Here is an 18,445-nt window from a genome sequence, read left to right on the forward strand (position 1 = left end):
TTTTTTTTTTAATTTGCCTCATACGACCTGAAAAGTGAAGCTGCGGGCTCTTTGATCGCCCCCTGGTGGCTGGATGCAGTACAGGTCATAAACCTCGCCCTCTTAATGCAAACAAACGGGACTTGAGTCAAAACAAAAAAATAAATTACGCTTCAAATAAAATTTTCCGAAAGATGGTTTTGGTCATTTAAGGTAGTTGTTATCACGCTGATATATTTTCAATTGTTCGTTTTTGTGATAAGTTTGATTTTAGCTAGCAATTTGATGCTATGGAAACGGGGCGTGTCGTTGTGATTGACAGTTGTGACTGACAGCTTCTCTGAGGACTGTCGGAGCTTCGAGGGGAGATTGAAGATATATAACTAACTATTAATTTTCGATTTCTGTGTTATTTCACACCGACAAAATGAGTTGTTCAGCAGTAAACTGTACTAACCGACCTACAGGATCTGACGGATCACTGAACTTTTTTCGGTAACGTTAAATGTGGGCTTTATAAGCTAATTAATAAATGTTATTAGTTAAGATAACACGCCTGACGTTAGCCATGTTGGGAAAAAGCAGGTGATCGTTATCTGGCAGTTACTAATTATTTTTATGGGTATAAAATAATAATTAGCAGGGCAAAACTAATGATAGCCTACTCTAATTAATTGTAGAGCACTGTCTACAGCAATCGATCTCCTGTAACGTTAGTTCAACTTTATTTAAAATGGCAGGACCGTTCCAGACATTTTAGAATAGCCTATTATTTTATAGATAGAATTTTAAATTGTGTATAATTTATATAGACTATTTAAAATACATCAATGATGACGCAATCATCTGGGCGGAAGTTTGATACCGCGACTCCGCCTCCAGGCTCCACTGACGATTCCTTCTGCGCATGCCCAGGCTGACGTTTTTACGTAACATGTCAACGCCCATCGTCGTACGTTTTACATGTTACGTCGCGTCGTCCATCTTTTTTTACAGTCTATGACCTGAACGAATCTTTAGCGGCTGCAGCGAATGAAATTGCAGCAATTTGCATGTATTTGCATTTGAGGCGTCTAACTTCAAGCGCTTAAAATATTGAAAGACGTCAAATGTGTTAGACCTAATAAAGTTACTAAGTTAACCTTGTAGTAGGCCTATTTTACTTGACAACGACATGAGGATGATGTGACGTCCATTTGTTGGGCTGCCACAGGTAAAGATAAAAAATGCGTCTCACCAAATCACGTATCGAGATTTCCAAAACAAACTATTCTTGATTACTACAGTATAAGTGCATTAACTCAAAGAAAAAAAATGCTTAATAGCACGGCGACTACATCTGCATAAGTCCTGTTCGTTTAAACAAATCAGCTCGTTCGGACAGTTCATTTCAATTAACCGGTTAAAAATAATGAAATTACTGGATATTTGAAATAAGTATTTAGCTAAGTGAATCATTGAATTGCCCAAAAGAACGATTCTCTTGCAAATCAGACAGCACTGAGAAAATAATCTTAGATGGTCTTCTTCCTCTTAGAGAAGAAATCTTTTACGGTTGTGGAGACAAAATGGCAACACCCAACGGTTGTCAGACAAAATTTATGAACTTTTTTTTTAATGGTCACAGTAATGCGTTCTCTGTTTTGATTGATTTTATAATTTAGTATTAAGATACCTCAGAGGGAGAAAGTTTTGGCTGTGGACAAATTATTCCACATCTCTACTGTGAAATATAGTTTAACTTCATAGTATTCTTTCATAGCAATAACCACAAATAAATCCTATGACTATCTAGGTAATATTCAGACCATCCACAACATGTTGCTAATATTACAAAAGTCCATAAAACCAGCAAATGTTTAGTGAGTTGAGACAAAGCCTTTATTCATGTGCATCTTATGCTTTGAGAAAGACTGAGGTTATTGTTTACCTAAAGCATAGGATATCTAACCCTCAATGTCTCATTCCACCCATGTAAAATAAATCCAAAGACAGATAACACACATAAATCTCAGAGATCACAGTGTTGCTGGTTTCTGTTTTCAAATACAGGAAATCCAATTTTATAGCTGAGCAATTACAAGAAATTAAATATGCAATCCAGGTCATCAGATTTAGCAAACTAACAGGTCATTATAAATGATTATAAACATTTCCAAATGCATTCATGTGCAATTTAAAATGAACAATTACATAAAATTAGGTAAATACAGTATGTTCACAATAAAATACATCCAGTTGCTTACTTTCTTGATTTTCTTAATGGTCATAATATTTTATATTTTATACATAATATTTCAATATCAGTGTCCCACTTTTTTTTTTCAAGTAAATTGTAGAGAAATATATATAGATTTGTGTAAAATATAAGAATTTAATAATAATAATAATAATAATAATAATAATTCCTTACATTTATATAGCGCTTTTCTGGGCACTCAAAGCACTTTACATTTGGAAGGGGGAATCTCCTCAACCGCCACCAATGGCCAGGATGTCGGGGTTACACCCCTACTCTTTTCGAAGGACATCCTAGGAGAGTCAGGACCTCTGTGAATTAAACTATAATTTACTTATAGTTTATTTCTGGGGGTGATAGACAGCAAGCTAAATCTGTTTATCATGCTCATGAATTATATGAACATGCAAACATGATTTAAATGTCCCATGTTTTCTCCAAACATGATAAAGTTGCACACATCATGTTTTACAACCCTGGGAAGAGGTAGAATCTTTTAGATAACGTTGTTCTTTCTTTGCATGGCATCTGATCTCGATGTTTCTCCTTAAACTGCTTAAGGACCTGTTTAAAAAATAAAGGTAAAAATTACAAAAAAAACTAACCACACATAATAACCTAAAATGTTTAACTACAAAGTTTTCTTTATTCTAGGCCTGGGTAGTTCAACACAAACTGACATACAAAGTTATAAAACACTAAAAACAATACAAGGAAGTAAACATCAATCATTGAAAAACCACACATCGCCATTGACGTCTACAGATTTTTATGTCTGTCTTGATAAAGAATGTGACTTTGCCTTTCTGAAGAGCTCCTCGATGTGGTCCTGGCAGGCATGCTTATTAAATATTTCCACAATGTCTTGGATGAAATGTGAGCCATTCTCTTTGTTTCTATAGGACACCGTGTCTGTATAAAAAATACAAATTATTACAAACATTGTGTGACTGATCCTCACTGCTTGTGAAACAAATAACACGTATCATTTTAACACACATTTAAAACAATATACCCAGGAGTCAGCATCAGTTTATGTTACTAAAAAGCATTTGTGTGTGTTTCGTGTAATGTTATATAGTAAATATTAGAGCTGCACGGTTAATCGTTAAAAGATTTAAACACCCATGCGATCTTATTTCTAAATAACAATGATTCTCCTATGTCTATTAAAGCTTTAACAAGTACGATCACATCAAATCTGGATTAAATTAAATCAAATCTGCGTTGACACTGCTGCTGAGCCAGAGAGAGCAGTTGTCATGGTATGAAACAGCTTCACACACAGTTTTTTCAACCACAAAGCATCGTTATTTCTGTTACAAACATTAAATTGCCCCTATTATGGATTTTTGAAAATGACCTTTCATGTAGTGTGTAGCATAGCTCTAAGTGAATGAAAACATCCTGCAAAGTTTTAAATCTGAAAGTGCACCGTATATAAAGTTATTGTCTCTCAAAAGAGTCGACTCAGAGTCAATTAAACGAGTTGTTTGTAAAATGAATCCCAAGCTGTTTCGTTGTGACATCACAACAAAACATTAGCATACCGCCCGCCCACTTATTGCGCGCGCAGACGCCAGGGAAAATTAATTTTTTCAACAATACCACAGCAGTACAATCTTTTGTTGTCATTTTACTGACGACTGCTTCTCAAACCTCGGGGAGTTTAACGCAGGATTCACAAAACGCTTGGTCTTAAAATATGGATCAATGCCCAGTTTATTTGGACCAGCTTGCTCCTCTGAATCCCAACCTGTAAGTATGATTAATAATTGATGTTTATATTTTCTAACGATCATTCAAAATTCGTAGTTTTGTATGTTATGTTGTCTGTCTCCTGCTAACCGGTTAACTCACGTTTCACGTTTCTGTAGTTCTGCTATTCATATGTCGGTCTAATATTGTCTAAAAATGTGTCGATTAATGCAGCTTGTCTGTCTTAATATTTGCAGTAATGATCAAGGATGGAGCATGACTTTTGTTTACAAAGTGTAATGCATTATCAGCTATTCATGTTTGTGCTCGGCTAACGTGGGAGTTTACAACATACAAAACAAACAGTTTTTTTCCACGACGTTTTTTTTATTACAGTAGAGTGGAGCTCTATCTGTATTGTAATAGGATGTTAAGATGCTAGTCCACGCTAACTAGTTGAAGTATTCTCTCTGTAAACAGTAAACACCCATTGTAATGTTAATAGTTATGACGAAAGAGTCTGTGTACACATCTGGCCTAAATGTTTATCTTATGTTAGAAGTTTTTAGCTTCGCTTGGCATTCTGATACAGTTCCCACAGATGCACCTTCATAAACAGTGACGCTGCTATCACGTCTTATAAATAACTACGGTGACACTTACCATATAGAAACGTCCTACTTCAGTCGTGATTGCGAATCAGTTTCTGGTTGATCGACTACATCAGACGTTTCATCATTGGACTCGGGCTCGAATTGATACGGTAAAATCGATGCTATCGAATTGATAGCTGTCATTCAGTTATGGCAATGGGACCAATCACAAAGGATTGGGCCATCTGACTAATCAGAGCAGTGTAGGCTCACGGAAAGGAGGGGTTTAGAGAGACTGATTCTCTGAACTGCTTTAAATGAATCTTTTACGAATTATTAATATCTCAGGTGAAATTAAATGTATATTATAAGAAAACTAAAGTGTTTTTTGACCTTGCATGCATGTAAACCCGTTGTAGGAGACTCACAAAACAATATTAGGAACCTTAAAAAAGGCATAATAGGGGCACTTTAAAATTAACATAGAAGTACTGGGATAAAAGTTTATAGTTCAAATATAAACACTGATGTCTACAGTAGCGACAGTGCTTGAAATAGAAAAATAAAAGTGCTGGTACTCCTGATGCTTGGTTCAAAACGCGTTCTTGAAGAAAGGAGGGTGCGGCGGGCTTCCGTACGTGCAACATGTCGGAAGTGTCAGTACATAAGGAAAACTAGCGGTACGCTAAAGGTAAAAATAGAGAAGTACTGCTAAAATCCTGGAGCTCTAGTAAACGTACAGTATAGTGGAATTGGGTATGGAAATATTATTTACCTGGAGTACAGGACCTCAGGCAGCAGAAGTCTTTTTCACGGTGCTCTTTTCTTCTGTTGTGTCTTGGCTTACTATCCTGGACATCTACACTGCCTTCTCTATCTATAACATAAGGGAAACATTAGTCAATGCATGTTGCTGTTAGTGCGCAGTACTGGATGGGTCTCTAACCAATCAAATATTTTGATTAGTAGAGTTTAACACCCAGTTACTTTATTTTCTAATATAATGTTTAGTAACTCACCACCCCTACACGCCTGGATGAGGATGATTTTTGGCTTGTCCCGCAATCCAGCACAGTTTGGAGTGTTCAAGCAATTAAAGATTTCATCTGCTGGCAAAATGTCATCTTCATCATCACTGCTTTCGGAATCGAAAACTCCACTGATTCCAGTGGCATCTCCATGGGACATCAACACCACAAAGCAGCTGTCTGACTTGACATGTTCCTCTCGCTGGGCAAAGTCTCGCAAGGCAGCAAGCATGCCCTGAACATCAGACCATCAATATCTTTAATATTTTTTTTTTAAAAATGACACAATTGGCTCAAGTAGACTGGCCTATTTGGCTTAAACACACTTGTACGCACCTGTGCAGTGAGGTCTCTGAGTGTCACCACAGTGTAACCCAGACCATTAAGCAGCATCTCCATTTTCAGCTCATCCTTGTCTGCCCCAGTCCTGTCATCTATGTATTTAAACTCGACATTGTTGATGAGCAGTGCCAGACGTTTTCTGTCAGGGGATTTGTCTTTTATTGGGTAAATCTTATCAGAGAAGAGGAAAAATAATTCACAAACACATTTTCTTAATTTGCACATAATATACTGCACATGCATAAAGAATAATACAATAAACAAATTCAAAAATATAGAGTACATTCCCACATCCTTAGGACAATTACCACAATATTACGTGTTTCTTAATTGTTTCAATGCTACTATTTAATGGTATGGAGGAATTTTTTTTTTTATTATACTAGCCATTTTCAGTTTTGTGATATATATACAACCTAACTTACATCTTGTCCCTCTCGTGTAAGGATTTCCCTTTTAAACTCAGGTTTGCATGGTTTAAGAGGATCTGAAGTTCTCTGTTCAAATGCAACAAAATGTTAATACTAGATTAAATAAAATCACTTTATATTTCATAAAACCACTCTCATATTTACCACTTTCTGTCCACAGCCATTGTTGTCACACTGCACAGCATTATTGGCCGGGCCCTTCCATTCCCTCCGGCAGTTCCAGCAGAAGTAGTAAGTGCGTTTCAAGTTGGCCGTGCAGATAGTGCAGTGTACACACAGGTTATTTCGATCTCGTCTTTCCACATGAGACTGACATCCTGGACACTGCAGTAAAGACAAACAGATGCATTTGGACTGACAGGGGTTTTCAATCTTTTATTTGCCGCAGACTCCCAAATATGATCATCCTCATGCAGGGGACCCCATCCTAAAATTTAAAAGGCAGTTCTGTATTTTCAAGTATAAAGACCCAATGTAATACTATTTATTTTAATCTATTTATTACTTTAATCAAATATATTTGTTTATTTAGTTAATTAGTCTTTTTATTATTTAGGCTATTTATACATTTTTTACACAGATTTTCTATAACTTTACCACAAACCCCCCATCACTCCCTTGTGGCCCCCTGGAGGTCCCTGTAACCTAGTGTGAAAACCCCTGGTGTAAAGGCCTGTTCACAAAAAGAACGATAACTATAAAGATAGCTACAACGACAACTATACTAGCATCCACACCAGTGAATGATATCTTTCTGTTCATTAATCAAAGCGAGCGCTGCAGATTTATAGTCTGTCGCTTTAAATGCTCAAACTCTTTAAAGGAGGATGGATTGGCTGTTTCTTATCATTTTCATCTAGCGGTGAGGTTGCGAATTGCAATATAGAGAAGCTACGGTGGCCAACACAGGACAAATTTATCGTCTGAGACAGCAGAGAGTAGCTAGTCAAGCAAACGCGCTCTGTAGAGCAGTTTGTCCGTTTAGGGCTACTGTAGAAACATGCCGGCGCAAAATGGCGACTTAACATGTAAGGGGACCCGTGGTGTATGTAGATAGAAATGGGTCATTCTAAGGTAATAAAACATAACGGTTCATTATGTAAGGTTTTTATACACCACTGAAAACATAGTTATGTATATTATATTGCATTTCTGTCAATAGATCCTCCTAAAATCTACACATTGCACCTTTAAGATATGCATGCAAAAGCAGACAAATTGAATTATCTTACAGCTTTAAAGTCAAACAGCCTTCTAGCAACAAGTGCAGCGAGGTTCTCCTCTAAGTATTCCCGTTGTTTGTCTGTCAGTGGTATCAGCTGACAGATGCCCTGATAAGAGAGCTTTGAGCCGCAGGTTTTCCTCTGAACCTCATTAAAACCAGGGCAGGAAAATTCAGTATTTTTCTAAAAGACAAGAACCAGTTGAACATAAAATTGTAGTATAGGTGTCAGTAAATAAACAATATAAAGAGTGTAATAGGGACCAACCTGTTTAAGATAATACTTGAACCAAGCAACAACATAGTCTGCTGGCATTTGATGACCACAGGGCAATGGAACTGTTAACAAAAATAATTTACTTAAAAATTTGATGAAGTACATACATAAACTAAATGCTGAAATCACACTTTTCTATCAGAATGCTGATGTATTTGATTAACGGTAATAGGTGGTGAACTCACCAGAGTCCACTCTTTCAGTTGATGGCCGTACTTCGGAATAGCAATGTTGTTTATGTATATCTGGATTAAAAAACAACAACAACAACAAAACAAAAACAATAGCCTACATATTTTTCTGTTTTGTTTCCCCTCCCCCGTAAAACTTCCTTTTAAAATCGATGTTGGTCCGTTTCACTTTCGGTTTTTCTGTGATTATTTCTATTATTTTACTTAATCAAATAATTTTTATCATCATGTATCACACATTGGGAAACGTATAAAATGGGAAAAACAAATGTGATAAAAATTCAGATTACTCAAGTATTTGATGACATTTGCTACCGCGGCGTCTTCTTCCAAATCTTCATCCCAGTTATCCTCTTCTTCCGTCATTTTTTACGTTTAAAATGTAGTTATATTTTTTCCTATGCTAAACTTCAGGGGTGAAAGACAAACTCCCCTAAACTAAGCTGAAGTAACCAGAATAGGTTCACTACTCCACAGATGGACGGTTTTATTTGAAAGGGGGCGGAGTAGAAACGCGCTGTCCCTTTGCGCTCACCGTACAATGTGTTTTTTCAATCCAAGATGGCTGCGCTCAGGGGCAGAGTGGTGACAGAATGTCTTACAACATGTATGTTTCGACAAACAAGCACATTGAGCATTTCCACTCTTCCTATTGTTATGACAGGGAATAAGGTGAGTGGCATTTTGTACTTTGTCAATTCGCTCCCCAAAGTCAGCAAAAACAGAGTACTTCACATGACATGACTTTGACAGAAGCTAAATAGCATAGCTGAGGTTGTGCACTGTAGAGCGGGTATTCATGTCCCTTAACATCTTCAAAACACTTCACAACAAAGCGGTTAAAAATCAGGATTAATGATCATGTATATAAACCATTTCTCTAATTGTTGATTGGTTGATAAATTGATATATTGCCTGGTAACATGGTGTCATGATCAGGGATTTGGTGAGATTAATAATTACATTTCCCACACTATGCATTTTTTTGTGTTATAATTTGCATTGCTATCTACATTTAATGTAGACTAACAGCATCATGTGACTGATTACTCATTTTCTTAACAATGTGTCTTATAGTTTAGATCAGTGGTTCTTAACCAGGGGACCGGGGCCCTCAGCAAACTTCTAAGGGGTCCGCAGGATGACTTAAAGGGATAGTTCACCCAAAAATGAAAATTTTATGTTTATCTGCTTACCCCCAGGGCATCCAAGACTCAGTAGAACACAAATGATGATTTTTTACCTTCAACCGTTGCGGTCTGTCAGTCGTATAATGCTTGTCAATGGTAACTCCATCTATAAGAGTCAAAAAAAAAAAAAGCACAGACAAATCCAAATTAAACCCTGTGGCTCGTGACGACACATTGATGTCCTAAGACACGAAACGATCGGTTTGTGCGAGAAACCGAAACAGTATTTATATCATTTTTCACCTCTAAAACACCACTATGTCCAACTGCCTTGAGCGCATGTGGTTGGTGAGGTCTGAAAACTCGTTCTGATGACGGAAGTGATGTCTCGCACTCATTGAAGTATAAGCGCAAGACATCACTTCCATGGTCAGAGCGCGTTCAGACCTCACCCGCAACGGTTGGAGTTAAAAATCATTATTTGTGTTCTACTGAAGAAACAAAGTCACCTACATCTTGGATGCCCTGGGGGTAAGCAGATAAACATCAAATTTTCATTTTTGGGTGAACTATCCCTTTAAGATTATGTATATTCTTGGGGTGTAATGATACCCTCATGTCACGATTCGATACATATCATGATACTGAACTCACGGTACAATATTATTGCAATACTCCAACACATATGGTAAAAGGATAACAAAAAATGTACTGTTGATTAAAATACTAAATTTGGTATTACATTGGGAGTGGAAATGAATAGGCCTGGACTTGGTGCTGGTAACTCAATGCACAGGACAATGGTGACAACAGAATAAAAATATTCTTGATTCTGATGCTGAAACAGATTTATTTTAGATGAATATGTTTGCACTCTGTCACTGACTAGATTTATTTAAAATAATGTATTCCACTTTTTACTGGTAACATAATTGAAGAACATTATTGAAGAACATAGAGTTCATGAAACTTCTAGAATAACAAAATAAATTGTGCTTAATTAACCTGTACTGACACTTCTTTTAAGTGAAAGTTTCTATTAATATTATATCATAGTTAATTATATTCATAGTTATAGTTTTGTTAATATGTTATGTAGGGGTCTTTGAATATTGTGTTGGAAAGTGGGGGGCCTTTAGGTCAATAAGGTTGAGAACCACTGGCTTAGATATTAACGCAAATGTTCTTATTCATAACTCTGTTTGTTTGATTGATAAATAAATGAACAAACAATTATTTTTCTCTTTTGCATTTCACCTATGCTTTTGTACTAATCGGGTTTGCTGGATTATACTATGTGTACTATAAATAATGTTCACTCTTGCATCAAAAAAATTGTGATGTTCTTCATTTGTAAGTTGCATTATAACAGTGTCTACTAAGTGAATAAATATCCTGAACAGCCTGTTTGTAGTTTATTGCATTTTTCAAAAGGTCTCTGTTTGATAGTGATCTGACTTTTTCCCTGAATTCCATCTTGTTGCAGTGGTTTGTACAGAGATCACATCTTCACACTGGCAGAGGAAGTAGGAGTCCTTTAGTTAGGGCACTTCTTGGGTGTCCCAATCATGGCCAGTTCCTGCTGGTCAGTGCTGTGGCCGTCAGACACAACAGCTCACAGGTGGGTTGCTCAAGGAATTTTCATTCCATAGCAGAGTGTTTCTACTACTGCCATAGGCCTATACTTAAACCCAAAGTATACTTTTTTATGTGTACACGAGGGTCCGCATACAGTGCACAATGCAAATTTTGTCACCAGAATAGTACGCGCGCCCCCCTGATTTGTGCACGCTATATACGCAAGCGTATGCATACAGTTGAAGTATACTCTGGGCTTTATGCATTAAGTATTGTATATTTATGTACTCTTCCCCCTCACTAATCTCAATTAGATAAAATAGATCTCTGAAGATCTTTTTGTGAATTGACTTTTGTGATAGATTTCAACTGCTCAAGTATTTTGTTTATTTTACAGACGATAGAAGCAGTTCAGAGCGTGTCGACTCCAAGTGAAATGGCAAATGCTGCTGTATCTGTCCCAGTGTCCATTCCAAGTCCTGCTGCTGACCTCACCTCCACAGTCACACCACCAATCACAGAGCAAGTGGCCGAGGCTCCTCTCACTGCATTGGATGTTCTGCAGGGGGTTGGAGCTGAAGCCAGCCTATCAGAGCTCGGCCTGTGCAGTTACACACCTGTGGGTCTGATCCAGAATCTGCTTGAGTTTATGCATGTTGGCATTGGGCTGCCATGGTGGGGGGCCATTGTTGCAGGTAAAGAAGTGTTTATAATGAGTGCTGTTTATTGCTGTAAACTGCCTAATTCATTAACAAAGATGCTGTTGGATGGATTGATATATCTATCAATCAAATCAGCATTTAGTTTTGTGCATCTTTGATAATGAATTAGGCAGTTTTACAGCAACACAGACCACTTAGTCAGTCTTGAGAGATGACAAGAAACTGACAAAGAGAAATCAGCACATTATTAAAGTAATATTTCCATTCTATTTATTTGGTTACGTGTAGAATTGTACTTATGAATAGCCACAAGGTTTTTTTTATTGTATTTAGAATTCATATTCTCATTTTATTACTTGTAATTTTATTTTTTGAAATTTTATCTGTCTGTCTGTCAATTTAATTTTAATTTTCCTTTACCATAACTTTCTGTCTGTTTTCCTCAGGCACCATTGTTGCTCGGTGTGCTGTGTTCCCGGTCATTGTAAAGGGACAGAGAGAAGCAGCCAAACTGAACAACGTCCTGCCGGAAATGACAAAACTCACCGACCGCATGAATGAAGCCAAGCAGAGCGGTAACAAATTTGAATGTAAGTGTCTCATCTTTTCTAAACCATATTTTCTCTTCATATAATTTTTCTTTCTCTCTTTTTTAAACTTTGTTATATTGTCAGAGTATGTAAATGATCTCTTGCATTGCTTCTTTTTTCTACCCCCTGATGCTCTCTAATTTGTTCTCTCATTCTAGTCCTGAACTTTTCAATAGTGGATTATAATGTTTTTTTTAATGCTTTTTAATTAAGAAGAATTCCTTTTCTTTCTTCAGTTTCAAAGGCATATACTGACTTGATGATGTTTCAGAAGAAACATGATGTGAACCCTTTGCGTGGGTTCCTAGTGCCCTTGGTACAGGTCAGTTACTGTTAATGCTTTTATTCTTATGAGCATCTGATCGCTATTTAGGTGTCAAGGTCAAGTTACTTGGATAATCAGCTGCTGTTTAGTAGTCATATTTACCTTTTTATCACCTTCCTCTTCAGGCTCCAATCTTCGTCTCTTTCTTCATTGCCTTGCGCAAGATGGCTGATCTCCCTGTACCAAGTTTGCAGACTGGCGGCCTCTGGTGGTTCACAGATCTAACTGCATGTGATCCATTTTACATTCTCCCCATTGCTGTGACTGGCACAATGTTTGCCATCTTAGAGGTAAATAAGTTAATAAATATATCAAGTAATTCCAAAACCGTTTCTTTCTGTCACGGAACAAACATTTTAGATATTTTGAAGAAGCTTGATACAGTGAAAGCATATTGTGACCTAGGATAAAAGTCACCATATGACCACTTTTGAATTTTCTATTTTTAAAACTATTTGTTTTGTATCTTACATAAAGCTATTGTATGGCTTTGAGACTTGGAATTTAGCCATGGGTTGTATGGACAATATTGACTTTTTTGTGTGTGTCCTTTTTGGAGCTTGACAGCCACGTTTTTGAAGTATTGCAACAATTTCAAATGTGCTTTTAGTTGGGAGCTGAATCTGGTGTAGACAACCCCAATCTGAGGGCCATGAAGACCGTCTTCAGGATCATGCCCTTTGTTATCCTGCCTCTAACGATTAACTTCCCCACGGTTAGTCTCTCGCACTCTCTCTTGCCACACAGTATTTGTGATGGGATCGGTCTTCTCTTGTCATGCTGTTATGATTTCCCTCAGTGTCATGTGATCTGTGTGTTTTACAGGCGGTGTTTACCTACTGGATGACCTCTAACCTCTTCTCACTGGGTCAGGTGGCCCTGCTGAAGCACCCGGCAGTGAGACAGAAGTTCCGCATCCCAGAACGCATCGCACACCCACCTTCAGCACTACCTAAGAATGAAGGCTTCATAGAAAGTGTCAAGAAAGGTGTGGATGAATTTAAAATTTAAGGATTTTTCAGAAATCATAGTATTTATTTATTTATTTATTATTAAAGGTGCAATATGTAAGAATTTTGCAGTAAAATATCCCAAAACCACTAGGCCAGTGTTATATATTTTGTTCACTTGAGTACTTACAATATCCCACACGTTTCCAACTGTTTGTAAATTGTGAGAAAACCGCAATTTTTACCAAGGCTCCGGGACGTGTGAGGAGTCGCCTGTCAATACCAGCGTTACCCTCGGTTTCCGGTTTTATTTTGTAGAAACCATGGAAACACCAAAGACACTGTAATATTTACATGTTTTAATAGGCAAGGGAGCAACTGTTTTGATATATTTATAGACAGAAAACGTATTGTTGTTATATAGCTCAACACTTTTAGTCGTATTGTTTAAATCTAATTTTCTTGATTTTTTTTTTTTTTTTTTTTTTTTTTTTTTTTTGCGAGTACCATGCTTTACCATGCCTCAGAGAAAAACACTATTTTGTGAAGTAGCTAACATAACATAATCAGATGCAGCTTTATTTTTAGTAACAGTAATACAGCATTTTCTCCATCATACAATACGTTTTAAAATTAATTGCATGCCATTTATCAACACAAGCCATCCAGCATTTAATATGATATTCTAATATCGATCAAGCTTACTGCAGTGTGTCTCAAACAAGTGTCTCACAGCAGCTGGCGAGCGAACGCTCAGAGTAACGTTATAACATCATTTTCAACACACTGAAATGTATCTAATATGATAAACAGAGTTGTGTTACCTTATACTCATGACCGGAAAAGCGGAAGCGGCGCCGGCGACTGTGTCATAATAAAAGTTCCGCTGCTCACGCTGTGTGTTGATCAATCGCTCCAGCGGCCTCGTTCAGCTCCCACAACACTCGGTCCTGCTCTGCTTCATACTACAATAACATTAATAATCGCATCCATGAACATGATTTCTTCCCGAGTCCTATCCCAATTCTTTTGCACCGTCCGTTGAGGTGAAGACCACATGTCCCAAGATTCCGCGCTCAAACTTGCCATCATCAAGCTACGCCTTTGTTTTGAATAGGCCTCTAGCGGACAGAATTCTTACATACTGCACCTTTAATATTTTAAATTAGCTTTTATCTTTATATTCAGATTTAATTGTAATTTTAGTTTAAGTTTTAGTAATTTTGATATGTGCACTGCATTTTCTTTTTCTATATAGCTTTATTTTTATTTCCAAATATTTTCTTAATTTTTTATCAAGTCAAGTCACCTTTATTTATATAGCGCTTAATACAATACAGATTGTTTCAGAGCAGCTTTACAGTGATAACAGGAAAATAATTTCATGATGCAAACAGCGTTCATTCGGGTGATCAGTTATGTTCTGGCCAACGAACGAACACGGTGTGATTAGGATTCAGGCTGCATCACAAGTCAGAAATCAGATTGTGGATCGGTAGCATTCAAATATTTCATCCAGTTCCTTTTGCTTAAAGATTGAATTCATCATGCCAGTATGGATATGAAGCTGGTCATAGGTCTTTGCTGAGGCCTAGTTGACACAGTCTCTGCTGAAATTCAGGGCTGCATTGTGGTCGTGTCTAGGTGCAGGTCCACCATCTGATCTGGATACGGGCCGGATACGACAGACTACGGTAACCTCGGGATTTAACAGAGAGACTAATATTAGCATAGATGACATTCTTCTTACGATGTAACAAATACATCGGGTGTTATGGGAAGTGTTACCGGTTCCGGTTGACCTCATTTATGCAGCCTAACAATCCTTTAGCAGATGTGAATTATATAAATGTGATCATGTGTTGTGTATGCCAGGTTAAAGAGACATGTTTTTTGTCTAGATTTTAACAGAGTCTGTCTGCTTCCCGAACAAGGCTAGGAAGACTGTTACAGAGTTTGGGTGCTAATTTTTATATAAAATAAATGCCTCTCGGAGCCGATATGCAAGGGGAAAAGAAGTTCGGAAAAAGGTGGATTTGAACTTGGGTCTGTCGCATCAAAAACTAACGCCACCCACTTTAATCTCCACACCACTGATCCTGTTATCAGCGGCGTTTCTTTTGTAATTTTGTCTGGCTCAATGATACAATGGTGGGTTGAGTTAGTGTAAATAAGGCTATTTACCAACAACGTGAGCTTTTTGCTTTTGGTGTAAATAGACTCTCTGTATTTATTTTCGTTTACTGCCAAGGCAACATTTATAATTTTCGTTTATTTATTTATTTATTTTTTAATTGAATATATTTTATGTTATTTAAGCCTTAATTCAATTACCAAAAATGCTGTTTAATAGTTTTTGGCCATTTCATAGTTTTTCACCTGGTATTAAGAAGCATTTTCGTCAATCTGATCGGCGTGGTCTTGCGGCTATCAGAGCAGAAACGAAAGCTGATGCTCTCCTTATGTTTTTCCTTCGTTTTTATACATTTACCCACCTATAGACCCTCCCCTCAAAGAAATCAGGACAGAAGTGGTTGAAAATGGACAAAAGAGAACACCAGGTGTAAACAGGAATGTGTCTCCCTCGTCTACTTGGGATCCGATCGACCAAAACGCATCTTAATACCAGGTGTAAACAGGGCCTTAGTTGCAATTAACAAGAACAGCACTGTTCTGTATCTGAATCTTTTCTCCTTTTACTTTTCTCCTCTTACTGTTTTTGCCTGTCTTATATACTCTCTATATAATGTTTCTGTATCTGTTCACCTCAGGATGGAAGAATGCCCAATTGGCTCAGCAGCTGGAGGAAAGAGAAAGGAGAATTAAAGGACACCTGGATATGGCAGCCAAAGGTGAGGGTTCGTTCTCTATAGATCTGTTTCAAAACCTACTGAACTGTATATGCTCTCTACTGCCTATACTACCTTTCAAATGTTTGGGGTCAATAAGAGTTTTTTTTTTTTTTTCTCTCAATGCTTTTGAAAGATGTACAGTGGCAAGAAAAAGTATGTGAACCACTTGCAGAATCTGTGAAAATGTGCAAAATTTTAACAAAATAAGAGAGATCATACAAAATGCATGTTATTTGATTTAGTACTGTCCTGAGTAAGATATTTTACATAAAAGATGTTTACATATAATCCATAAGACAAAAAAATAGCTGAATTTATTAAAATGACCCAGTTCAAAAGTTTGTGAACCATTGATTCTTAATACTGTGTGTGGTTACCTGGATGATCTACGACTGTTTTTTTTTTTTTTTTGTTGTGTGATGGTTGTTCATGAGTCCCTTGTTTGTTCTGAGCAGTTAAACTGAGCTCTGTTCTTCAGAAAAAATCTCCAGGTCCCAAAAATTCTTCAGTTTTCCACCATCTTTTGCATATTTGAACCCTTTACAGCAGTGACTGAATGATTTTGAGATCCATCTTTTCACATGGAGGACAACTGAGGGACTCAAACACAAATATTAAAAAAGGTTCATACATTCACTGATGCTTCAGAAGAAAACACGATGCATTAAGAGTCGGGGGGTGAAAACTTTTGAACAGGATGAAGAGGTCCAAATTTTTCTTATTTTGCTTCAATGTCATTTTTTTTTCATTTAGTACTGAACTTCGGAAGCAACAGAAAATACTTGCATGTTTCCTGGAAGACAAATTAAATACAATTTACCTTGATCTTCAAATTCCAAATGTTTTCACCCCCCATCTATTAATGCATCATGTTTTTTTTCTGGAGCATCAGTGAATGTTTGAACCTTTTTTAAAAGTTGTGTTTGAGTCCCTCAATTGTCCTCAGTGTGAAAAGATGGATCTCAAAATCATTCAGTCACTGTTGTAAAGGGTTCAAATATGCAAAAGATGGTGGAAAACTGAAGAATTTTTGGGACCTGGAGATTTTTTCTGAAGAACAGAGCTCAGTTTAACTGCTCAGGACAAACAAGGGACTCATGAACAACCATCACACAACAAAAAAAACAGTTGTAGATCATCCAGGTAACCACACACAGTATTAAGAATCAATGGTTCATATACTTATGAATGGGGTTATTTTAATAAATTCAGCTATTTTTTTTGTCTTGTGGATTATATGTAAACATCTTTTATGTAAAATATCTTACTCAGGACAGTGCTAAAAAAATAATAACATGCATTTTGTATGATCTCTCTTATTTTGTTAAAATTATTAACATTTTCACAGATTCTGCAAGTGGTTCACATACTTTTTCTTGCCAATGTATCTTATGATCACCAAAAGAGCATTTATTTGATCAAAAATACAGTAAATAAAGTAAAAACAGTAGTATTTTAAAAATATTACAATTTAAAATATCATTTTTCTGTTTTAATATACTGTATTTAAAATGTAATTTGTTCCTGTGATGCAAAGTTGAATTTTCAGCATCATTACTCCAGTCTTCAGTGTCACATGATCCTTCAGAAATCATTCTAATATGCTGATTTGCTGCTCAAGAAACATTTCTTATTATTATCAATGTTGAAAACTCTTGTGCTGCTTAAAGGGGTAGGCAATGTTAGGGTTGGCAATGTTTTTCATAAACACTTTTTTGTTATACTGGTTGAAATGCTTCACATCCTGATAGCAATTAATAATAGAACTGGTCTAAAAATTAATAAAATGTGTAAATATCTTCAGTGGAAATCTCAGGACCAAAAAATACTCATCCAATCATTGCATTCGGTTCGCCTCTCTCACCTCCATTTGTATATTGTGAGTGTGTGCGCTTGTTAAGCTTGGGTATTACATATGATGCTTGTTATTCACAATTTTCATTTATTCCTGCACTTTCCAAGGTCCCCTGAGGCAGACTTTTACCCATAACCCCCTTCAGCAATCAGCAGCACCAATGTCAACAGGAAAATCGAGTAGTCCAAAGCAAGACAAGAAGAGACCCTGGGAAGAGACGATTGGCTAACACCTTGATGGAGAATTGTGTGATTGCTTTGTACATATATGTATTGAGAAGGACTAAGGGATGGGTGGTAATATTAAGACTAAATACAACATTTGATGAAAAGGTGTTGTGCTGTTTTCTTGCCATTAAAGAGCAGTCTTATTGCCTTACCACCCTCTCCATTCATTTACAGTCTGCTGAAGTGCTTATTTTATTCATGCACACACACAAATGTATCTCCCTCTTATAGTTTGTCAGCCAAAGCACATGAATAGAATGACAGAGAAAATATTAA

The 18,445-nt window shown here is 36.8% G+C and overlaps 2 protein-coding genes across 2 annotated transcripts; one reads left to right on the forward strand and one right to left on the reverse strand.

Moving 5' to 3' along the window:
- Window positions 1–1,837: 1,837 nt before the first annotated feature.
- casp23 (caspase 23, apoptosis-related cysteine peptidase) lies at window positions 1,838–8,519 on the reverse strand. The gene is made up of 11 exons (XM_051898492.1): window positions 8,291–8,519; window positions 7,995–8,054; window positions 7,801–7,871; window positions 7,543–7,716; window positions 6,455–6,634; window positions 6,305–6,376; window positions 5,874–6,050; window positions 5,529–5,772; window positions 5,285–5,386; window positions 3,021–3,130; window positions 1,838–2,782 (listed from the first exon to the last, which is right to left on the reverse strand). Exons 1-11 carry the CDS (start codon window positions 8,364–8,366, stop codon window positions 2,687–2,689), a joined length of 1,362 nt encoding a protein of 453 aa, XP_051754452.1. The 5' UTR covers window positions 8,367–8,519; the 3' UTR covers window positions 1,838–2,686.
- oxa1l (OXA1L mitochondrial inner membrane protein) lies at window positions 8,511–18,320 on the forward strand. The gene is made up of 10 exons (XM_051898491.1): window positions 8,511–8,672; window positions 10,617–10,751; window positions 11,106–11,403; window positions 11,817–11,960; window positions 12,197–12,282; window positions 12,411–12,575; window positions 12,896–13,000; window positions 13,111–13,273; window positions 16,007–16,087; window positions 18,050–18,320. The coding sequence occupies exons 1-10, from the start codon at window positions 8,562–8,564 to the stop codon at window positions 18,169–18,171; spliced, it is 1,410 nt and encodes a 469-aa protein (XP_051754451.1). The 5' UTR covers window positions 8,511–8,561; the 3' UTR covers window positions 18,172–18,320.
- The last annotated feature ends 125 nt before the right edge of the window (window positions 18,321–18,445 follow it).

This window comes from Ctenopharyngodon idella, chromosome 7 (genome assembly GCF_019924925.1).
Source record: "Ctenopharyngodon idella isolate HZGC_01 chromosome 7, HZGC01, whole genome shotgun sequence".
Taxonomy (NCBI): domain Eukaryota; kingdom Metazoa; phylum Chordata; class Actinopteri; order Cypriniformes; family Xenocyprididae; genus Ctenopharyngodon; species Ctenopharyngodon idella.